The sequence below is a fragment of the Gopherus evgoodei genome, chromosome 9, assembly GCF_007399415.2.
Source record: "Gopherus evgoodei ecotype Sinaloan lineage chromosome 9, rGopEvg1_v1.p, whole genome shotgun sequence".
NCBI lineage: Eukaryota > Metazoa > Chordata > Testudines > Testudinidae > Gopherus > Gopherus evgoodei.
In genome coordinates, this window is record NC_044330.1 from 105,748,439 (window position 1) to 105,772,395 (window position 23,957).

The window sequence follows — 23,957 nt, forward strand, 5'->3', positions numbered from 1 at the left end:
CTCCCCAGGCTGGGGGAGGAGGGAGGGAAGCTACCATGGTGGGGGGTGAGGAGCTGCCACCAGGGGTGGGGAGCTGCCGCAGGGCTCAGGGAGGGGGCAGAGCAGAGGTGAGCTGGGGTGAGGAGCTGCTGCACAGCTCCCTGGGCTGGGGGGGTGGAAGGGAGCTGCTGCAGGAGAGGGCGCCTCAGGGAGCTGCCGCAGGGCTCGGGGACAGGGGAGGGCGCAAGGTGGAAGTTTTGCCTAGGATGCGAAACATCCTTGCACCGGCTCTGACAAACATACAAAATATCTGAAAATGAATGATATTTTCCAAGTATTTGTGACCAATTTTAATGATACATCTTTGTTCTCTGAAACAGTTTTAACCATCAATAACATTTCACGGGTTATGTTGCCCAGAACGTTATTTCATTGGTACATTATATGAATATTTACAAAGACTTTCAAATTCAGTAGCTCTAAACGAACAAAAAGACAACTTAAAACTTTTTTAAACTACAATGCTTAAAAAAAATGTAAACAGTTTATTTTACATTGTTGTAAAATATAAGAATTGTTTCTAATGCAGCTTAAATTTTTTAAGTGAGCATAGCAAGGTACTCGTGAATAAAGAATGAGAGAATTCTTTACATAGAAATACTGTGCTCCGGTGTGCAAAATATATATACATATACACACACACACACACATATATAAAGGAATCTAATCCACAATTAAAAGACAACAAAAATTTTCACGTCCTGAAAGTTGACAAAATTTATAAAAACATTTAACACATGGTTGCTGACCCATCAGAAACTTGCATAACTTAGATATTCTGAACCATAACTACCACAAATCCAGAACAGATCACCTTTCTTAGGAATGGAACTTTGTGCAAAGAGATTGCATTTTCTTTTCAAGCTAGACCATTTAGCATTTTTTTAAATTTATTTTCCCCTCCCCCATCAAGTGGCCATAAGCACCACTAAATAAATTAACTCTTGATATATGTTCAATTTAGTGCATGTAACCAAAAAGGCACACACGTGTGAATATATTAACATTTTCATGCAGAAATCTGTGCATGTTCAAAATTATGTAGCAAAACAATGTATTTAGAAAACGTAGAGCCTATTTGTTTGGCAAGGTTATTATTACACATTCCCTTCTATTCTACAAGCCCAGGTGTTAATAGGTTGAGACTGCTTCCCAGCAGGTCTGATAACTGAGTAGCTTTAAATAATGATTTAAAATTAAATCAGCCCATGATGCTATTACATTAGGTACTTTGCTTCTGTCCCTGTCATCTGTGGAGTTTTACTTCCAGGGTACCACATTTTAATGCTATCAGCTCCAAATAATTAAGATACATTTTTCTTTTTATTAATGAAGACTTTGATTGCTCCAGTAAAGTCAGCCGATAAAAGCACTTCTGTGTGATCTGTCTTCAGAGCACCTTAAGGGAAAAGAAAGTATTGAGTTGATTTTAAAAGAACTGCTTATTAAAACAAAGCTACCAATTGCAATGAAAGATGCAGTTTTCAGTTGAAGACCAGATACAACATACCTTGTCCTCTCCATATTTCCCATTTGTTATAGTCAGCAGTTGCCTCTTGTTATCTGCGAAGATCATAAGCTATCTTTGGGCGAGGGACAGTCTTTTTATTATGGGTTTGTATAACCACCTACTACAGTGGGGCCCCATTGTCCTCAGTCTGAATGGAAAAAAATGCATCTTCCTAATGGGGACTGGATGTCAGTGTTATGTTCCATTTGCACATTTCTAAACAATTTCTACAGAGTAACATTTGGGTATTCTTATATCCATTAAAGCACCTCATTAAAAAAAATGCCCATACCAATGGATGAACTACCATTTTTCTCAAGAACATTCTGACAAGTAATTTATACACTATGGGTCAAATCTTGCCTCTGATCTTTTCGGCTGGTACCAAATACAGGTGGACATCAGCAACCTACCAGAAGGTATAGTGTCTGATGCTTCAGAATCATCTCCCTTGCTTTCAGCTTCTTGTTTTTCAGAGGTTTCCAATGATATCATCAAACTGGGATTTGGGGCAAAAATTGCTGATGTGACAACAGCATTGTGTGCTAAAGAAAGAGGGAAAATATATTTTAAGATAAATTTGTTTCAGGAAACATCAATTTTTCTAAAATACAGGATGTGTAAATACAGTAAAAAATGTCAAGAATTTGAGTCCCAAAGTAGCTTAATGTAAGTTGAACTAAGGCATCCCCTGCATTTTCCGAGAATTCTGGGGTTAGGCAGGGAGTATTGTTGCCATCTTCAAAATCTGAGGAAATAAAATGTCTCTGTAGGCACCCATCCCATTAATTAAGATGCACAATATGAATGATTGCGCAGACAGAATAAAATATATACAAGAAACTCCTCTTACTTTAAGGTACCTAGGTGTTGGGGTGGGAGAGAGAAGATGGGCATTTTGCTGATCTTACTTTCTTTATATTGATGCCATGTTTTCTTATTTTAAGGAGTGGCACGTTACAAAGCTTAAAATTTAAGCAATTCATTTTGTTTTCAGAGTCAACTTGCTATTTCCATACAACAGAACCCACTGGGATTTTAAATTAGACACCAAGCAACACATTCTTCAATGTTGATGACCCTACCGTTCTATAACTGAGCGAATAGCTCTGCTGACCTGTATGAATTATTATAGTGCATCTAGAAACTTAAGTCCAGACCCTGACTGAAGTTGGATTGCCTTATGGATTATTTGAAAAATTTAAATCCATCTCTTATCACGCCACTTATTCAGTTATACTTAGTCAAATATTCTGAAGGATCTCTTCAGCTCTTCAAGTGAAAAGTTTCATTATGAGTAAAGCTAAAAAGTTACGTATTACACTTTGCTTCTATAAACTTAATCTTACAGTTTTTAATTGTTGCTGGCAAAAGTAAAAGCCAAAAGGTATTAAAAATATTCAATCCCTAAAACTGTATAAGCTTAGATAAACAAAAGATCAAGTAACTTACCTTTAATGCCTTCCCAGAAGTCATTACGATCTCTCCTTACTGAAGTAAACTTGCTTAAGTCATGGTAGGTGCTCCAGATATAAACATATTTATCTTCTGAGCCACTTACAATGTAAGTAAAATCATGGCTGAAGACACAAAAGAGAAAGACTTATTACCTTCATCTTTGGCTTTTCCACTCAGCACACTGCATTGCTTTCCTTAAGAGGACATGAAATCACAGAAAAGCATACACCTGCTGTTTAAAACTTAAAGAACAGAAATGAGAAATTATTCCAATACCATATATAAAGCTAGTTACCAGTCAAATCATAAGAAATACATCATATCAGCAGCTGGACTGTAACAAGTGATTAGGTTTGGACACTAGAACAGTAAGGAACTAATGTAAGGAACTGTGGAAAAAGTTAGTTACAATCAAGGTAGCTCCTCTGCTTCAGTGGCAGCACCACAGCCACTTAAAACAGGAAACCCAGAGTCTAAGGCCAGGTCTACCCTACAAACTTAAACTGCTAGAACTACATCGCTTAGGAGTGTGAAAAATCCACACCCTGAGCGACATGGTTATACCCCAAACCATGGTGTAGACAGTGCTATGTTGATGGGAGAGCTTCTCCCCTTGATGCAACTACTGCCCCTCGGGAAGGTGGATTAAGTACAGCAGTGGGAGAAGCTCTCATGCACAAAATGCTCCCCAACAGCTGACAATGGCAGCTGCAAAGAAATTACTCTTCTGCTGCTACTGCTACTGGAGGGCATTACGTTATCCCAGTTTACTACATTCAGTGGGAGAAAAATCACTCATACAAAAGCACAATCTTGTTTTTCTTCTTCTTCTGGCTCCAACCTGAAATAAGCATCTTGCAAGATATACAGTGACAGTGCAGCCTATCATACAATATAGATATTCATGGTCAAACAGACCAGTACCTAGAGGCACAATTTTTTGTGTATGAAAGGTTGCAAAAATTACAGACATTTGAGAAATAGTATGTGCTCATATGATAACAGACTGTCACAATACAGTCTTTTTTAAAGCCCAGCTTGACAAAGCCCTTGCTGGGATGACTTAGTTGGGGATTGGTCCTGCTTTGAGCAGAGGATTGGACTAGATGACCTCCTGAGGTCTCTTCCAACCCTAATCTTCTATGATATACAAAGCGGGCTCAGTTAAGGTAGTACATACAATTCCTGAGTACTTACCTGTGCTACACCCTAACCTTGTTGTACAATTTTGGTTTTTAAACACAAGCATATTTAATCATCACACAATGTACAGGCCTGTTAGCATGAACATCTCAACTTTGGGGACTTCATTCCTCCCCCTGCTGTCACCACCACAAGAGGATACCTACTATTTTTGTATACATTTGCACCTTTGACATAAGAACCCCAGCACACATTTTGGGTTAAGCAGCTATTCAAGCCAACCCCCTTCTCAGGGATAAGAACACAAGAAAAGCCAGATTGACTCAGACCAATGGTCCATCTAGCCCAGTATCCTGTCTTCCAATAGTGGCTGGTGCCAGATGCTTTAAGGGGAAAGAACAGACCAGGTCACCCATCAAGTGATCCATCTCTTTGTCATCTAGTCCCAGCATCTGGCAGTCAGAGGCTTGGGCAGGGATGGGCTCTGCAACTTTCCTGGCCTGATTACCGTGTATGGTACGTGTAAAGAAGGCCCCCCTTTCATCTTCCTTTGAGCTCCCCAGTTATTTTTTAGCAGGAAACTGACACCTGCATGCCTGAGCGGAGTCAGAAGCTCAAAGGAGCTTAATAAGGGAGAGTATATTATGCTTATTGGGCCAAATACTCCTCCCCTAAACAATGCAATATGACGTGGGGGACAAAGGAGAATTTCCCCCACCTGAGAAATGCAAGCAACTTGCTGATGGGGTCACCAATAAAGGTGATCAAGAGCCTTTTGCTTCCCTACAACAGATGAAGAAGGAAGAACCAAGACATCAACAGCCACCAAGAGATTTTCTTCATTAAAGGAAGGAACACCGCAGAGAGCCTTTCTCCTCACCACTGCAATGAACTATAGTATTTTTTCCAGCCCTAGAGTTTTCCTAGCTTTTGTGAGAGGCTTCTGGAGCCTGTGGTATGCCAGCTGTGGAAGCAATTCTGGGCCATGACTCAAGAATTGGGAGTAATGGTGCAGATAAGGGAAGGAGATTAGCTTATTTACATGAGTTCTCTATCCCTAAGCATCTCTGACACTCCTGCCTGCAGAGTGGATTTGGGTTCTCCCCTCCCTTACAACTCACTTGGGATTTCCAGCAAACCGGCATTCAAGCTGCTCTATTTCATATTAGGTTGCATACAGATATCCTCCAACAAGACAATTTTGTATATTGCCCTTAACAGATTTCTAGGAGATTCACAAAGTGTATTGCTATAACACAGTCTACGTATTTCTACTTCTTACCTGAAACTGGCTTTAATTTGGCTGCTGCTGTTGACATAACCTTTGTATTTCATGGACAAGGACAAATCTCTTAGGTCATAGAGTCTGATTCTGGAGTCATTGGATGTCACTAATATCTAGAAGTGAAACAAAAACGTTGCAAAGACTGAGAAACTGCTTTTCAATTTAAAATTAACAGAAAATGGTAAATTATACGAAGCACAAACCTTTAATACAAACAATACAGCATACACAAAAGATCATCACAGTTGATTCAAACCAGAGCAGCAGAATTTCCAGGTACTTAGACTGACACTTACTTTCCTTCTCGTCACCTACATTCATCCCAGAAGAACTGGTACAATGACATTTCCGTATTTTTGGTCCTGTGTCAAATGGCACATGCAGGACATCCCCACCCATGTTGCTTATGGACTGAACCAAATACATCACCTAGGAGTCCCAGTCATGGACCCCACTGCGCTAAATGATGTACGAACACAGAACAGAAAGACAATCCCTGTATCAAGGAGCTTACAACTGAAGTATAAAACAAGAGAACAAGTGAACAGAGACACAGATCTGGGAATACTAGGAAACAATGAGAAAATATTGGTCAGCATGATAGGCAGCCATCTCAACATACCAGTGGCATAATTATTGTCAATTTTTTGTTGGATCACATCAAAGGAGAGTTTTAAGGAGGGATTTGTAGGTGGTTAACGAGGTAGCTCAGGTGACGTTTACAGGAAGAAGAATATTTACAGGAATGGCGGCTCCCAAAGTGACACGGCCAACATGGGGGAAAGCACAAAGGTGCTTGATTGAACATTTGAACAAATGGGAGACGGAGGCTGACATCCTGGGCTGATTGGAGATGGGAGTCAACAGATCCGTAGTGAATGAGAGGTAAGTAGGGCGAGGACTGACCATGAAGAGCCTTGAAAGTGAAGACAAGTCACTTATGTTTCATCAGCGAGGGAAAGGGGAGCCAGGGAAGCTATTTAAAGATAGGTGTGATATGGCCAAAGCAACGGGCTAGGAAAATGGTCTTTAAACAGCATTCTGAATGGATATGAACAGGGCAAGATGGCATGTGTCAAGGCCAGAGAGAAGGATGCTGCGGTTATTGAGATGAGAGGCTGAGCAAGTGCTTTAGCTCCGTAGAGGGACAGGAAAGGCTGTATCTTAGAGATGTTATGCAGGAATATCTGCAAGATTTAGACAGCCTTGATGTGAGGACCCAGAGAGAACTGAGTCAAAGAGGGAAGCCAGGTTACGGGTCTGAGAGACAGGCAGAATGGTGCCACTGTCCCTAGTGACTAAGAAAGGAGGCAGTGGGAGAGCCTAGACAGGGGAGGCGATTCAGCGCTCTGTATTAACCACTGCATTAGCAACTTAGCAGGTGTGTCTGGGCTGAGTTTCCTCTCACTGTGCTACATGGCAGTTAGAAAGGAGCCCCTGAATGACATGAGCTGTCACAACAAGCCACATGTACTTCAGGTGGGGGACTGGGTGCTCATCTAGTCCCTCTCTCAAGCTTATAAAGCATCCAAGTAATATGCCCAGAGACTTCAGGAGATAGTGCAAGATGTATGTTTAAACCAGTTTCTTGCGGATTGGCATCAATAGGTAACTCAGTAGAATATTCTATTGCCTACCCTTTGAGATCTGATGTATGCTGTTCACTCAAGTCACATGGTATTGTTTCTGCTACCTGATTGGAAAACCCAAATTCTATCAACAAGAGTTCTCGAACAAATCATTCAGGCTTTGACTGTCTCAAGGAAGTGTGGGAGAGAATGACACCAAATTATTGATAAATAGGGCTAGAGAATTTAAGGAAAATTTTTTTTAATAACCCTTTTCCTTTATTATTTTGTACAAGAGCAGTATATTGAGCTATTTGCACTGACTCCTGATTTCAGAAAACCAGGCTCCAACCTTACTGAGGGAGAGATGTCAGATTTATTGGCTGTTTAGTAGTATTCATATTTTTTCTTGCCTCTTTCATGCAAAGTACAGATAAAAACCAGGGTTTGGTTAACTGGAGTTTAAATTCAGATATGTCCTTCACATCAAATCTTAATGTAGAAACACTTTTTTATATTCAGATTATTCAAAAGCTTAATTCTGGAATATCTGAATAACTGGGACTAACCTGTAAATAAATGAATGTGCATGTAGATATGCTCTCATTATTTTACAGGACATTAAAGTTGGCAAGCACACCTGCACACAGCTTTAACATGTACTGAGGCTCAAAGGACATTGCATCACTTGGCAAGGGAGATTTTGGAAATGTGTAGGACAAAGGGAGAGCTATTTAGTAATCGCAATCTCACAGAAGAGCACAGGTATATCATTCACGCCACACAGCTGGAAGAACAGTCGTAACCCCAAATAAGACTGGCCCATTATTGACAGCATAATTTAATGTTTTGGGTTTTTTTGCTAAATGAGGTTTTTTTTGCTCCTCCATTGTCACACTTCTTAAGATCAGGGATTTAAGTGCACATTTTAACAGGGAACATTAGAAAAGGTACATGGGAAAGCAACTATGCAAGAGGACAGAAGAAATTTCCACTCACTAGCACCTTCATATCATGATGGAAATTGAACAGGATCTGCCGTGTAGCAATAAGCCCAATGGGATGTTGCAAAAGTAGGTACCACTGGACTTCTTGGGTGCATTGTGAAGCAGAAGTGGTCAACTATTCAAGCAGTGCACAAAAATTGAGACAGTCCTTGGCGTGATTTATTGCTATATCATATTCTTATCGGGTTCCCTCATTTTGGTATTCATTTAATTGTACAGAGTTCAATTGAAGTAGGTATTACACACAGTATCCTTCAACTACAGAGGGAAGATATTTCCCAGTTGAAGGAGAAAAGAAAATAAAGGTTAGAAACACCTCCCATGAGCAGGTCACTTTTAACATAATGGGCAGAGGGATTTCACCTATTTCCTCCAGGTGATAAGGTCCCATCCCATGCTTTTTTGGAAGCTTACACACAGCTCACCACCAACCCCAGTTGATTAACCAGAGCATAACATTGCCCAGTCCAGATCCAAAGACTTCTGAGGTTTCTGCGATCCCTTGAGATGGGCCAGTGCTGCTTACAGCATTGGAATATGTCTAGAGTACAATCATGGAAGCAACAGAGCAGCAGGTGATAAAGTTACGCCAGAGCCAGGAGTTCACATAGCAGAACATCAGAGCCTTCACAGAGCAGACGTTAGTGGCAGCTGAGAATTCTCTCACTTTAAGTTGAGTATGCTGTAGTGTAGTTCTTTGATTTATGATAATTTGTCCTTTATGACGACCAAGGGGACCCACTATGGAAACACCAAAGGTAACTTATTCCCTAAAATAGCAGCTTGAATCATGTTTAACAACTTTTCTAGCTAAGTCGTATGAAATCACATGTAAATTCAGCAAAATTTTCTAAAATAAACCCAATAGGAAACAAGTGAGACACACTAAAGGTAAGATGTAAACACTTCCTGGGGTAACCATCAGCAATCAATTGCAGTATTTTAGATTGCTACAATATTCCCAATATTAATATTAAATTTGGCGTTTGTGGTACCATATTATCAACTGAACTACATCTTGACAAATGTTTATATCGCAGTAGTGCCCAGAAACTATTATTCAAAAGTCAGTGGAGGCAGTGTGTGTTCAGGACCTCTTAAATAACTATTAGCATAGGCCCTTGGAAGAATACCGAGTATCTGAGACCAACACCTTGCTGAACATGCATGTGAAAGATTGCTTGGACTATATTACAGTACCTTATTTTCTCCAGGCAAAGGCTCAATGCCAGTAATTTTTCTTCCAACTCTGTTCCGTCCTCTGGTAGAACGCACATGTATCTGTGTATGGTACTTCAAGTGCTAGAGAGAAATTACACTGATTCTTAATTATTGGAAAGTATTAGATAAAACTGCAGGCAGCATAAATAAGTCTGCTAGAACTTGAAAAATAGTAACTGTTTAGAACGCTTATATTTCTGTAAATGAATAGTAAAAAAAGGTTTTAAACTAAGTTGTTTATCTAATATAATGTAAGTTAGAAATGAAACTGTCCTATCAATAAATGGATGCCATGGCTGTAATTAACAACTCGGTATACAAAACAAATTTTTACCTCTGTATCATAGAAAATACATCTGCCATCATATGTGCCAATCACTGCATATTTGCCATTCTGACAGAAGTTTGCTGCTGTGATCAATTTTGTCTGCCCATCCACCTCATTCCATAATGCCACTTTTTTGTCAGGAATGTTCCAAAGTCGGAGTTTCCCATCCAGTGAGCCACTTAAAAAGTACCTGTCATCCTAAAAGAGCAGATACCATAAGCTGCGGAGTAAAAGGATGTGTATGCACTGAAACACATACTGGAAACCCCATCCCCAGAATGAATTGCAAAAGTAGGTACCACTGGACTCCTTGGGTGCATTGTGAAGCAGAAGTGGTCAACTATTCAAGCAGTGCACAAAAATTGAGACAGTCCTTGGTGTGATTTATTGCTATATCATATCATCATCGGGTTCCCTCATTTTGGTATTCATTTACCTGTACAGAGTTCAACTGAAGTAGGTATTACACACAGTATCCTTCAACTACAGAGGGATTTGTCCCAAACAGGAATTCACTGATAATTCTACTAACTGATTTAAGACCAGACACTATTTGAAATATCATTTAATGTATAATGCACACCTCTAAGTTTTTTGCTTTTGTTTTTAAATTTAGCAGCAGCATCAATGTCTTCTATCCAAAGATGGCCTAACTGTTCAAAAGTCCCTCTGAGAGGCGCAACATGTTAGAGCAGGGGTAGGCAACCTATGGCACGTGTGCCGAAGGCGGCAAGTGAGCTGACTGTCAGTGGCACTCCACTGCCCAGGTCCTGGCCACTGGTCTGGGAGACTCTGCATTTTAATTTAAATTTTAAGTGAAGCTTCTTAAACAATTTTAAAAACCTTCTTTACTTTACCGACAATAGTTTAGTGTTATATTATAGACTTATAGAAAGAGACCTTCTAAAAACATTAAAATGTATTACTGGGATGTGAAACCTTAAGTTAGAGTGAATAAATGAAGACTTGACACACCACTGCAGTAAGGTCGCCAGCCCCTGTGTTAGAGTTCTTTACTCTCTGATATACCCTGCTAAGGACTGACGTTTTTCTGGCTGGTTGGACACAGCTCCTTCTGGAGTCCATGAAGAAGCTCATAAGTGGCTGGGGTGGATTTTCAGAGAGTGCTGCCCTGTGTTCCTGCTCCACTGTCAACATTAGGAAATTTTATCATTTTGAAACATGATTTATTTTACAATCAAGTTAGCTAATGCAATACTAGCCATATATTAATGGTCAGTGCAGACAAGAACAATTCATGTTCTATATCATGTCAGCCAGTCAACTAGGACTAGGGTTGAGCAATAACTAGTGTTTAGGACAGAATTTTAAGGACACAGGGAATAGTTTCAAGAGGCACAAAGAGCACTCATGTGCCCAACTTTTACAGAGACTCAGTTTTTAAGTTTGACAGTTAATGGGAGGTGCCTAAATGCCCTTTCAAAAATATTCTCCTCTATTCGTATTAAAAAGAGTATACAACTACTTACTCTTGGATGGAAAGCTATCGCAGTGACAAAGTCTATATGCTGGAAACAGCAGAGACACTCTCTTCTGGATATGTGCCATAATCTGACTGTTTTATCCATTGAAGAAGAAAGCAAGAAGTAGTTCTGTGGAAGAAATTGCATGAAATAATTCAAAGGTTTATCAAATATACTGGTACACAGCACTAATGCAATTTGGTATATAATATTTCCTGTTTAGATTATAACATGGATTTCCAGGTAACAGCACTCCACTAGAAACTAAGTATTAATGAAAAGCTTACCCACCCCCCGCACCAAAATGCTAATGCTCAAACACTTATTTTAATATACCACCTTCTTGCGGGGAGGTGGCTGGAAAGAATAGTTGTAGCAACTAGCTTACCAAAATGGGGTAATTAGCAAAGGCACCTACCAACTACAATTATTTTCTTAAGTATCTTACAATATTTCTTGAAGAATTCTGAAAACCTCTTAAAAATATTTCTATATCATACTGTTTCCCCTTATTTATTACTAGAAAAATTTGGATGAAAATTTTAGAGTTCATCTATTCCTGATTATTCCCCACCTTAAAGTCAAGAACCATTCCCATTTATTACATTAAAATAACCTCCACAGAAACTAACTGCAAAGTTGCTGTTGCAGAAGAGCAAATTAACTCTTCAGGAATAAACTTTTCCTTTTCACGAAAATGGAAGAAAAATAATATTCTCTTTATATTTTCAGTTCAACAGAATAATTTTTACAGCAATTGAAAGGTGCAGCCTGTAGGTTAAGATTTTTTTAACCAACAAGATTACTGAGCACATGCATATAAGGTTTCATCCTTTGTAAATTTCACACCTGAAGATTAAAATGATACCAAGTGAAGTTGTTTACAAACTCCCACAGACCACTTAATCGTTTCCTCCTATCATGCTTAACATTTGATCTTTTCATAAAAACGTCATTTTCACCCAAAATACTTATTGATTGTGCACTGATTTAGGTAGAATTTATTTTTTAAAAGTGGGAAAAAATATCAATGAAGTGGTTATAACAATTAGTTCTTAAAGTAGTTTTAAAAAAAAGACTCCAGGGTGAGGGCAGAGAGGCTACTGCCTGGTCTCCTTTGACCAGATGTCTGCATTCCTAAGAGGTTGCTCTGTTATTTATTTCAGTATAGAGAACTCTAGAAAAGTTAATTTGGTTTTAAAATGTGATACAAAACTGAAGGTAGGGTAATTTTCTCATTTTAACTGCAGACGTACAGCAGTGCCTTCAAGGACTATACAATTTGCACGAGAACAGTGGAATGTACTGATGACAAAAATAGCAATGCAGGAACTAGAAACCACAGAATATATCAGTGGAAATTCCCCTTCCCTCTCCTCTCAAATTCAGTTACTTCAGTACTGCATACATATCACTAAATTCTATTTAGGGTCTTTTTTTCAGCTGAAAATTCTGTTTAATCTTTCAGTTTTTACTTGTGCACTCTGTGAAGGACATACAGTAAAGGAGTATTTTTTTATTGGACCAACTTCTGTTGGTGGGAGACAAGTTTTCAAGCTTACACAGAGTTCCTCTTCTAGTATGGGAAATGTACAAGGTGGAACGGATTGTTTAGCATAAGTAGTTAACACATTTCAATGGACCATTCAAGACAAAGTGGCTAGTTAACACCTCTCCATTCATAAGGGGGGAAAAGAAAAAAACCTGGGGTGTGGGAGCGCATTAAGTGGGTTATAGATTATTGTAAAAAAACATAAATCCAGTGTCTCTATTCAGTCCATGATTTTTAGTATCTAACAAAGTTATGGATTGAAGCTCCCAGTGTCGTCTTTAGATGTTGAGCAAGTTACCTTTGAGGATGAGGACGGAGAAGTCAGATACAGAAGGATTACTTTACGAAAAGTTCACCCACAGATATGGTGTTTTTTACCTTATTTTTCAGTGTCAGCTCATTCAAGAGTGTAGCAATTTCACCCACACAGGTGTTATTGGGGCATTAAGTGCACTGGATGAAGTACATCACATGTTGTGACAGGCATGGGTAGGATCCATGGATCTTGAAAGGTGTGCTGTGAGGAGTGATGATCATCAGAGCAGCGGAGATATGTCTACAGGTTTTGCCTCTGTTGTGGCAGGGTCTGGTGCCTCTGAGTTGATGTGTCCTCCTCTGTTGGGAGCCTGCTTGTAATTATGAGCTTGGAGAGGCTGGGGGGTTGTTTAAAGGCCAGAAGAGGGGATTCAGAAAAGATTTCTTTCTGGATGGGGTACCCATCAAGTGGAGGGTGTCATTGTTTGATACCCCCTGTATGGGTTCCAGCATAGGGTGGTGGGGAAAACTAGGGGTGTGTGATTGGAGCGTGGTTTATTTCTGTACTGAAGTAGGTTCTTTCGGGGTATTTGGGTGGTCTATTCCATGATGATCTACACTTCTCTGGTAGAGTGTTCTTGTTTGGTGAAGGCAGTTTAAAATGTGTTAAGGTGTATATTCCAGACTTTCTCCTGGAAGACTATTCTGTGGATCTGAGTGCCTGGCACTAAGTAACAGATGTCTTAGTTTGTTTGGGGTGGTTACTGGATCTGTGAAGGTAGGTGTGGTAATCTGTGGGTTCCCTGTATATGGTTGTCTGTAGGATTTCACTGTTGAAGTGGACTGTAGCATCCAGGAAGCTGATGCTAGTGTGGGTGTGTTCTAGAAAGTTTAATGGATGTCTAGTGGTGGCTGAAGTTGTGGTGGAAATTTATATGAGAGCTCAAGTCGTCTGTCCAGAGGATGCAAACATCTTTGATGTATCTCAGGTATATTACTGGTTTCAAGGTGCATTTGTCTAGAAATTCTTCAAGGTGGGCCATGAAGAGGTTGATGTACTCAGAAGTCATCCTAATAACCATGACTCTTCACATGGTTTGAATAAAGTGTTTGTTGTTAAATATGAAATTGTTATGGGTGAAGATGAATGGATGAATTTGGCGATGTGTTTTGGGTGGATATCTGAGAGTTGCCCATTATCTTGTAAATATATTCTGAGGGAAATTGTTAATTTGCAGAGTTTTTGGAGGAAGTCAAGTTTTGTCCTGGAGGAAGCTGGCCATTTGGGTGGTGAGTGGTTTGAGGATAGTTTCTATGAGTCTCGATATTCCTTCAGTAAGAGTGCTGTGGCCAGATATGGTTGATCTGCCTGGGTTCCCTTGTTTGCGTATCTTGGGAAGATCCCTGAGGTGTGTTCTGTATCAGGTTCTGAATGTGTACTACTTTGATTTTAATACAGACCCTTAAGTGAGTAGGAAATGTAATGGCCTCCAGAAATTAAGATGTTTGATTTGATAATGGTAAAGTTAAAATCTTGATTTCTGAATCTTTGTAATTTAAGTAGCTTCCAGACAATCCAATTAAAAGTTTTTCCTGTTTCCATATTTATTAACAACTGTATTGGAACACCGTTATGCTGATGAGCCTTTACACACATGTATAGCTCCATGGTGAGTAAGATCTCATCAACACAAGTCAGTAGGGTTGCACAATTAGCTGCAAGAATTTAATTTTTTTTTTTTAAATTAGCTGTTATTCAACCACACTCATTCAACCAATGCCAGTCAACCTCTGAAACAAAGTAACAATCATTCCTGCCTCCTCTCTGTGTAGCTTAAGGTCTTCAGTGAATTGTCAAAAAGGTGTGAAATAACCAGTTTTCTTCTTCTTTTAAAAATAGGGGAGACGGAAGAAGAGCAACATTTTCAGATAATCAAACTGCAGCCAGTAGTGGCATGACACTATGTAATCATATGAAAGATGGAAAGCCACAAATGGACTCTGCTTCCTGCCAATACAGACTGAGCCATAACAGAATAGTTAAAAGGGTGCGATAAAATAAGCTCTTCACAGAAGAGCAGCCAAGATCACATTTTAGATATAACACAGATAGCACGGCTCGAACTCAGATGGCCAATCTGAAGGTAATGAGTATTCTGCGATCAGATCCTCATCTAGAGTAAACCAGCACAGCTTCACTGAATCCATTGACACTATGCCATTTACACCAGCTCAGAATCTGGCCCCCTCAAAACTGCAGCGGAGCTAGAATGAGAGATAATGTTCTTATGCTGGATACTCTATGAGAGACAAGAGGAAACCAGCTACAAAGTATTTTAGACATTTATAAGCCAATTCACGGATGGGCTGTGCCTATATCCACGGACTAATAATCAGTCGTTGCACTGGTTAGATATGAAGTGCCAATGGCAAGTGCAAGAAAAGGAACACAGCAAAACATGGGAGGAAATGGGAAAGTTCTGTATAGTCTGCACAAAAGCTGTCTTACTTTAGACCATGAGAGATCAAGGAGATCTGCTGTATGACCTTTGTATTTGCAAAATGGCCGCTGCCGAAATGGTGCATTTTTATCATCGGGGTCTTCATCAGCTCCACTGCAAACCTATCAATATATCAAAATCAATGCAACAGAAAAAAATCCATGGTAACAGAATACATTGTTACTGCTTTCTGATACGCAGATGTGCCACAGATATCTGAGCACAGATATAAAACCTAAGTACCAAGTATTAGAGAAATAAGTGATTCCTGTCAGTTATTTGTACATTCAAAATAAATTACATGGTGCTGAAAGCTGTGTGCTGAGTTTACAACTACACTGTTCTAAAAGCACGAAGTTCTGCCATACATCTCCAACGTTTAATGCTTATTATTGTACTTAACTGATTTGATTAGATTAAAACAACCTTGTCTAAATACATACTGCCATGTTTAAGACAGGTCAATTCTCGGATTTATTGGCTAAGTATTCAGTTTATGTAACTGTATAAATAAATGAAACAATATGTACGCACACATCTATTATAAACATACACCACTCTTAAAACTTCCCTTGTGTTTTTTGTTCCTTTCTCTCTCTCTCTCTCTCACACATCCCCTACTCCCCCCAAATCTCGACACCAATCCGTGAGAATGAAGGGTGCAAGTTGGTCACAGATTCCGTGACTGTCTGGTACCTCCATGACTTCTGCAGCAGATGGTGCAGCTGACCCCAGGGCCACCCAAGGAGCTGGGACGGCCCCCGGAGCCAACTGCACTGCAGTGGGCCCGGGGTCAGCTGCTCAGGCCGCCCACCTGCAGAGCAGTGGCAGGGCCCTGGGATCCTCCCCAAAGCACCTAAGATTTAGTCATGGGTATTTATAGTACAAATCATGGACAGGTCACGGGCCATGAGTTTTTCTTTATTGCCTATGACCTGTCCATGACTATTACTAAAAATGCCCATGACTAAATCTTAGCCTTAGTGAGAATTAAGGATACAGTATCAGACTCATTTTTAAATAAAGTTGTAAAAGAAATTGCCAGGTGAGGAAATTCAAAGTTATCTGTATTTAATTACTTCCAGCATTCAGCTCAAAGACCCACTGAGGGATTAGCTTTAATTAATAACATATCAAAATGAAGATGAGCAGACTAACAAGTCATCTAGTTTTGCTCTACTTTATTTTTTTGCCTGTATCACATGCACACATTGACTAAACATCTTCAATCAGATCTCAGTTTCTGACTAAGTGAATAAATGTTTGAGTCATATTCACACAAGATCCAAGCCTGCATTTATTGAGGGAAACTCCCTCAGAAGACAATGTAGAATTAGATTGAAGAATTGAGACTTCAGAGTTTGAACTCCTTCAGAGCTGGGGCATACTTTCTTTATTAAAGCAGTATAAATCTATAGCATTACAGAAACAGGAAATACATTGCTTAAAAAACTCCTACACTATCTGGTACACATACCCCTGCATCAGTATCAGACTTGGAAGAATTCAGGCTCTCTTGAGAAGGGGAAGGAGAGACACGACCTAGGACACAGATTAAAGCCCAGAAAGTTAGAAACTATTTAAGTAGAACTTAAAAAAAAAAAAATACAAGAAAAACTCGATTGTTCTAGAATTTCTAATGCCCTTAAAGTACCAGTGAGATATGGCGAGGTACCTTCTGTATTGTATTTCAGTCGCATGTTATTGAAATAGTCAAAAGCATTCTTTAAAACCCATATTCTCACTACATTGTCCTGTCCAGCTGATGCAAGTAATCTTCCACAGTGAGAAAATTTCATTGTCCAAACAGCACCCTGTCAAAATAAGAGTTCACAACAAAACAAAGTAAGTATGTTTTTCCATTCCAGAACCATTAACTAGCATAATAATTGGCATATACACACACCACGCTAAAAGAACATTTTATTAGGATTGTGAAGTTAAGCACCAAAAAGTTAGGAAATGCCAGAATTAAGGTTGCCTGTGCAATCTGAATTTGTTCCCCCCCACCTCGAGCTCATACATTATGATACTCTGATCATGTCATCATCACACACTGCTTTGTACAAAGGACCTCTACTTCATTCAGTGCACAGGATGGACAGTGTTCACTTGAAGTGCAGCTATTCAATATGTGGCCCCATGCCTTATTTACTGGACACTATTCAAACCCTGCGAGGAAGATGGAATTAACAACTTCTCATCAGCTTGTCTATGGCACGCACCACTCTATCAGAGTGCTTCACAAACATTAGTGAAATTCTGTTATACCCTCATGAGATGAGTGGTTATTATAATACACATTTCACTGAGACAGAGATTAAGGTCAAAAGTATCCACCAATTCTGGGTGCCCAATTTGAGATAACTACCACTTGGTTTTTCAGAATATTTAGAGTTACACAGCACTTGATATGTTTAAAGCACAGCTCCTGTTGGCTTCAGTTGCAGCTGAGCACTCAGCACTTCTGAAAATCAGATCCAGGCCTCAAATCAGGCACCCAGAAAACGCAGATTACACAATTGGTGACCCTCTGTCAAAAGTCTAGTTTAAGTGACTTGACTTGCACCACACAGGAACTCTGTGGCAGAGGCAGGGATAGAATCCAGTTTTCCAGGGCACCATTTAACTGCCTTATGAGACCCTCCTTCCTCTTTCTGAACACCCCTGCAAAGTGCACTACACCTCTGTAACAAATGAAGCAAAGGTCTTGAAGATGACAACCTCCTTCACTACACAACCCTGATTCATCTCCAGAGCAGTTCCACCCTGTGCACTACATGAGGCAGGGGTCCTGCAGAGAAAAAATTATTATGTAGTCACATAATTCGTGACTATCATAATGCATGCACAAAAGGAGTCTGAATTAAGGTTGGGGAGGCAACCTTAATTCTGACATTTTATAACTTTTGAGGCTTGACTTTGCAATCTTAATGTTCTTGTTACATAGTTTGCATGTAATTTTCCTAGGTTTTAAAAAAGTAAACTGAGAAAACAATTCGATCATGTGGCACCTTACTGACCTCCACATGGCTCCTCAGCAGGTCTGGAACCTTTAAATCCACTGCACAGACTTCTGCCACTGGAGCTAAGGGAGTAACTGAGAACAAAGCAGGTTCTCATCCTTCGGGGGAATGAGTGCTGCAGGGGACTCAGACACACTTTGTCAGTGGGTTTCACAGGCATTTGCTGACAGCAGAGCCTGGTGAGACTTGTGGGTTCCATGCCAAACTCTGGAGAGGGGGTTGTTGTAGTGGGAAGACAACTCTTCTGCCCATTCCACACAAGATCGACCTCCTCCCCACCCCAGGCTCCTCATCACAATCCCATTCTCCTCATCTAGCGAGTCCCAGCCCCAAGCTCCTTACCCAGTAAATCCAAACCCTCCAGACTCCCTGTTCCCCATCTCAGCCATACCCAGTTCTGCCTACATTCCCCCAGCGCCTCCTCTCCACTCTCTTTACACAGTCAGTTACAGGCTCCCCATATCCACAGATTTCTAGGGTCCCACTTCCCCCTGCTGCCAGTCCCAGTCTCCCTCACCTTCCTGCCAGCCTCCACTCTCAGACTCAGTCTTTAAGGCCTCCTGCTCATCACCGGCCACAGAACCTCACCTATCTACTCCCACAACCTCTGGCTCAGTTACCGAAGTCCTCAGATCTTGATTTAAATACTTCAAGTTATAAAGAATCCACCACTTACTCTAGTTCAAACCAGCAAGTGATCCATTCTCCATGCTTCAGAGGAAGGGGAAAAATGCCCAAGGTCTCTGCCAATCTGACCTAAGGGAAAATTTCTTCCCGACCCCAAATATGGTGATCAGTTTGACCCTGAGCATGTGAGTGAGACACCTGGAAAAGAATTCTCTATAGTAACTCAGAGCCCTCCCCATTTACCGTTCCATTTCCAGCTATCGGACATATTTGCTAATAGCAGTCACAGATGGGCCATATGACACTGTAGGCAACCTCATCAGATCATCTCCTCCACAAAATTATCAAGCTCAGTCTTAAAACAAGTTCGGTTATTTGTCCCCACTACTCCTCTTGGAAGGCTGTTCCAGAACTTAATTCCTCTGAAGGATAGAAACGTTTAATTTCAAACCTAAACTTACTGATGGTCAGTTTATAACCATTTGTCCTTGTGCCAACTCTGGTCCATAATTTAAATAACTCTTCTCCCTGCCTGGTGTTTATCCCTCTGATGTATTTATAGAAAGCAATCCTATCTCCCCTCAGTCTTCATTTTGTTAGACTAAACAAACCAAGCTCCTCTAGCCTCCTCTCCTAAGGTAGGTTTCTCCATTCCTCAGATCCTATTAGCCTTCTCTGCACCTGTTCCCAATCTATTCTTCCTTGCCACAGTCAAGATTTTCCCTACTCTGCATTTGAATCAGGCAGCTTCCTCCTCCACGCTGCCTGGATGTCTGTCTACAGTGAGAGGTCACTGAAAGCACAGCAAGACAAGTTCCCTGCTCAGTTCTAGTGCCCAGGTCCAACCTTGGTCTGCAACAGCCCAGAGCTGCAATTATGGGGAAATTTCTGCTCAACCTTTGGCTGGAGCATGCCGAATGCGGAGAACATCTTTGGGGAACTTAGCTGAGAAGCGCTTGCACATGTTGAGTAGAGATTTGCTAACTGCAAATTTTCAAAAGCTGGTAACTTGGCCAAATTTGGGCGGATTTTCACAAGGATGGCAAAAGGCAAATCCCCGACAGAAAGGCCACCTCCTCATTCCAGTTGAATTTGAAGTCCCTGCTCCAAAACACAGGTGCCAAAGCTTCTCAAAATTAAAAATGGCCAAAATTTTAATATGGATAAAACATTTCCCTAGCTGTCTAGGAAACTGCCAACCATTTTGCCTGAAATTTTCTAAAGAAAAAGTCAGCCTGATACAGACACCCAGCATAGAAAATTTCAGCTCAAACAGTTAAGGTTTGGCAAAGTTATAAGCTACTGAAAAAAACGGTCTTTAAAAGGGAAGAGTTGGGCAATCATTATGCTGTAATACACACACTTGAAGAACCAGGCCAATACCAGTGCATTGCAATGCCAGGTTGAAGACTTAATTCAGTGGCACTCAAATAGAACATTGACCTTAGGCATGAAGGCTCTCCAGCAAGGCTGGAAAGGGAGGGAGGGAGGGAGATTCTTGCCTTCCAGTTCCCACAAGAACGCTCGAATCAAGAGTATGAGAAAGCAGCATAATACTTTAACTGAAGGAACGGCACTGCATTAGCTGCTGCATATACACGGCTACATCCTGCAAAAAGCTCCTGGGGAGAGAGGAGGTAGGAATGAGTCCAGACAAATTTATTAGCAGAACCTCACCCACAGATAAGACAGAAGAAAGGAGTCTTAATGGCTCCGTCTCCCTACTCTCGTTTCATAATCTGAAGATACACTTGGATTTCACACTGACCACACTCGGCAAGCAGAAGTATTCTCTTAATTTACATCAAAGTGGAATTTGACATAAAAGATAAACTTACCATGTGTTCACCACTGAGATCCTGAACTACTTTTATTTGTTCAAAGTCATAAGGTCCCTTGAAGCCATGTGCTGCTTTGAATTTAACTGGCCTTGTATATGGCATTCCTTCATCATCACTTGAAGAGGGATCATCCTGGTCAGTATGGAACACTAAGCAGAACACAACACAACTGTGTACACTAGATAGCCTTGATCCCAACGATATGCATTTCTCAATCATTTTTCTTGGAACAGAAGATTATTTTGATTTTGAATTAATTGTGATTCTTTTAGTAATGAGTTCTGATGACCTTACAAACTGATTGAGGTTGTTACTGCATTAGTGTGTCTAGATCTAATCTGAACTAAAAGGAAGAACACTAATCATAAAATATCAGGGTTGGAAGGGACCTCAGGAAGTCATCTAGTCCAACTCCCTGCCCAAAGCAGGGCCAATCCCCAGACAGATTTCTGCCCCAAACCCCTAAATTGTCCCCTCAAGGACTGAACTCACAACCCTGGGTTTAGCACGCCAAAGCTCAAACCACTGAGCTATTCCTCCCCCCTCTGCTTACACTGCTGAAGACCCCCTTGATCAGAGTCCAATAACTCCTCGCTTAATGCTGTAGTTATATTCCTGAAAAATGCTACTTTGAGCGAAACCATCTTAAACTAACCCAATTTCCCCATAAGAATTAATGTAAAGAGTAGGGCGGGGTCCCAAACACAGTGCCCGTGGGCGGGCATCTAAATGTGCCTGCGTCCTGGCCAGCAGTCGAGCATCCGCTGAAATGCTGCTGAATTTCTGCGGCGACGCCTCTTGACGCCACTGCTTGCCGCCGACAAGCAACGTCATCAAGAGGTGTCGCTGCCAAAATGCCGCAGAAATTCGGCAGTATTTTGGCGGATGTTCGACCGCCGCCATGGTCCTTCGTCTGGCGCCTGCCAGACGAAAAGTTTGGGGACCACTGGAGTAGTGGGTTTGGTTCCAAGGAAATTTTTTTCGCTCGACAAGACTATATACACATATACACAGAGTACAAGTTTTAAACAATTTAATAATGTACACAGCAACGATTGTGAAGTTTGGTTGAGGTGGTGGAGTCAGAGGGTGGGATATTGATCTTATTATCTGCACACAAAGACTCACCCAACTTGGACTGGGATGGGGAGGGATGCTTTCTCTTAGAGCCAGATGTAGATGGGGATCTGTCCTTATGCCTTTGGTAATATTCCTTACTCTTGTGAGGGGGTTTCTTAGGCTTAACTGATTTGGCCTCTACTCGGGGTTGATGCTGCTCAGAGTTTGAGGCCACTTATAGATACTGAAATAGAGGACGATCATAGCGGACACAGAATTCCGATAAAGACCATGGGGTGGTAAGAGGGAACTGGAGTGGCATCGGTCTATGCCGCCCTTTATGTCCACGATTTGGAAAATGGGGAAACCAACTGTGCGTGTGCAGAACAAAGAGCACTCCCTGCTACAAATCTCCAGTTTCGGGCGCATGCACACCCAGGTGTGGAATACACATGGGGACCAGAACTAGAAGAACCACCAAGCATAATTCTTTGTGTTTTTATTAAGTACATACATCGATTAAATGTCTTGCAATCCCCTATATTCCCTGTACACCTAGAGACTAGATTTTATGCTACACTCAAAATGGTTATTCAGCTCCCACCATCCTCCCCACAGCTTTTCCTGCTGTTTGTACTGTGTAAAACCACAAGGGAAGCAAACAAAACCACCCCTGAAGTATTCATCTGTCATGTCATACAGAGAACTGCAAGACAGACCTCAGTCTTGAGAACCCGCATTATGTTGAAGCTATTTGGTGGGAGCATAATTCATTTTTAATTTTTCCCTCAAAGGAAGATCTCAAATTCCCTTATATAGCTGGCTTTTGTCCCAAAGGATACACAACAAGACTCGGCTCTATTAGATAAGGATTCTATTTCACTGACCTTCATCTCGAACACTTTTAACTTTATTTACAGCACGTTCACCGTATTCTTCAGCAAGATGCTTTGCCCTCTTTACTGATTTGCCCAAGAACTTTTTCAGCTGAGTCCTTAAAAAGCAAGAATATTTTTTCACCATCCATGTCATGCAAAGAAAACCAATCACATAGTGTTTGCCTTCTGTGACCAAAACCACTTTGGGTTTGAAATAAAGCGTTACTTCTTTCCATTTGTAATTTTACATCTTACTATAAGAACGGCCATACTAGGTCAGACCAATGGCCCAACTAGCCCAGTATCCTGTCTTCCAACAGTGGCTGGTGTCCGATGCTTCAAAGGGAATGAACAGAACAGGGCAATTATCTAGCGATCCATCCTCCGTTGTCCAGTCCCAGCTTCTGTCAGTCACAAACTTAGGGACACACCAAGCATGGGGTTGCATCCCTGACCATCTTGACTGACAGCCACTGATGGACCTATCCTCCATGAACTTATCTAATTAGTTTCTGAACCCAGTTATACTTTTGACCTTCACAACATCCCCTGGCAATGAGTAACAGAGGCGGTTTGTGTGTTGTGTGAAGTAGTATTTCCTTCTGTTTGTTTTAAACCTGTTGGTTCAGCTTTTTTGCTCATAAGCATCAGTAATTTAATTAGGGTAAAATATAGCTGCCTATTTTTAATATATAGTAGTCGGATAACTGATTTCAGACCCTTGTTCTGAAATCATTCTTAAACACAAAGGGGAGACAAGTTGTGACCAGAGTGCAGATCATTACATAAAAACAAAAACACTTGTACTTCTAAAGATACTGGTAGTTTACATAAAATGTTAAAACAAGAGTCAAAGTCTTACGTTTTTTGTTTTAATCTTCCTCCATCAGAATCAGTTTGCTGTGTCTGCATTTTGTCTTCATCATCAGATTGTGCGGCATCATTGCTGTGAAACATATGTTTTATGCAAAATACTATATCAGCTCTTAACACAAATTAAAGTGCTAGCATCATTCTATTAAGCATTAAACCATATCTTCTGATTCCTACTTACATCACACATCTTGATAGCTCTTGATTTAGGAGTCGATTAGTAAATTCAACATCCTCCAATAACGTTCATCATCATTCAGCAAGCAATAGTTTTAGTCAGCAGCTACAATGCACTAGGTATC

At 40.6% G+C, this 23,957-nt stretch overlaps 1 protein-coding gene across 5 annotated transcripts in view; it reads right to left on the reverse strand.

The window, feature by feature from the left end:
* Positions 1-303: 303 nt before the first annotated feature.
* Positions 304-23,957, reverse strand: part of WDR44 (WD repeat domain 44) — a 60,193-nt gene continuing 36,539 nt past the window's right edge. For all 5 annotated transcript variants that reach the window (XM_030574508.1, XM_030574507.1, XM_030574511.1 and 2 more), the window contains exons 8-20: positions 23,645-23,728; positions 22,792-22,898; positions 20,843-20,994; positions 17,027-17,165; positions 16,829-16,893; positions 15,360-15,473; positions 11,050-11,172; positions 9,566-9,757; positions 9,211-9,312; positions 5,433-5,548; positions 3,002-3,129; positions 1,963-2,094; positions 304-1,438 (exon numbers count right to left, since the gene is read on the reverse strand). In XM_030574508.1, coding sequence (XP_030430368.1) covers positions 1,344-1,438; positions 1,963-2,094; positions 3,002-3,129; positions 5,433-5,548; positions 9,211-9,312; positions 9,566-9,757; positions 11,050-11,172; positions 15,360-15,473; positions 16,829-16,893; positions 17,027-17,165; positions 20,843-20,994; positions 22,792-22,898; positions 23,645-23,728 — 1,549 coding nt within the window. In that variant the 3' untranslated portion in view covers positions 304-1,343. The remainder of the gene's footprint in view (positions 1,439-1,962; positions 2,095-3,001; positions 3,130-5,432; positions 5,549-9,210; positions 9,313-9,565; positions 9,758-11,049; positions 11,173-15,359; positions 15,474-16,828; positions 16,894-17,026; positions 17,166-20,842; positions 20,995-22,791; positions 22,899-23,644; positions 23,729-23,957) is intronic.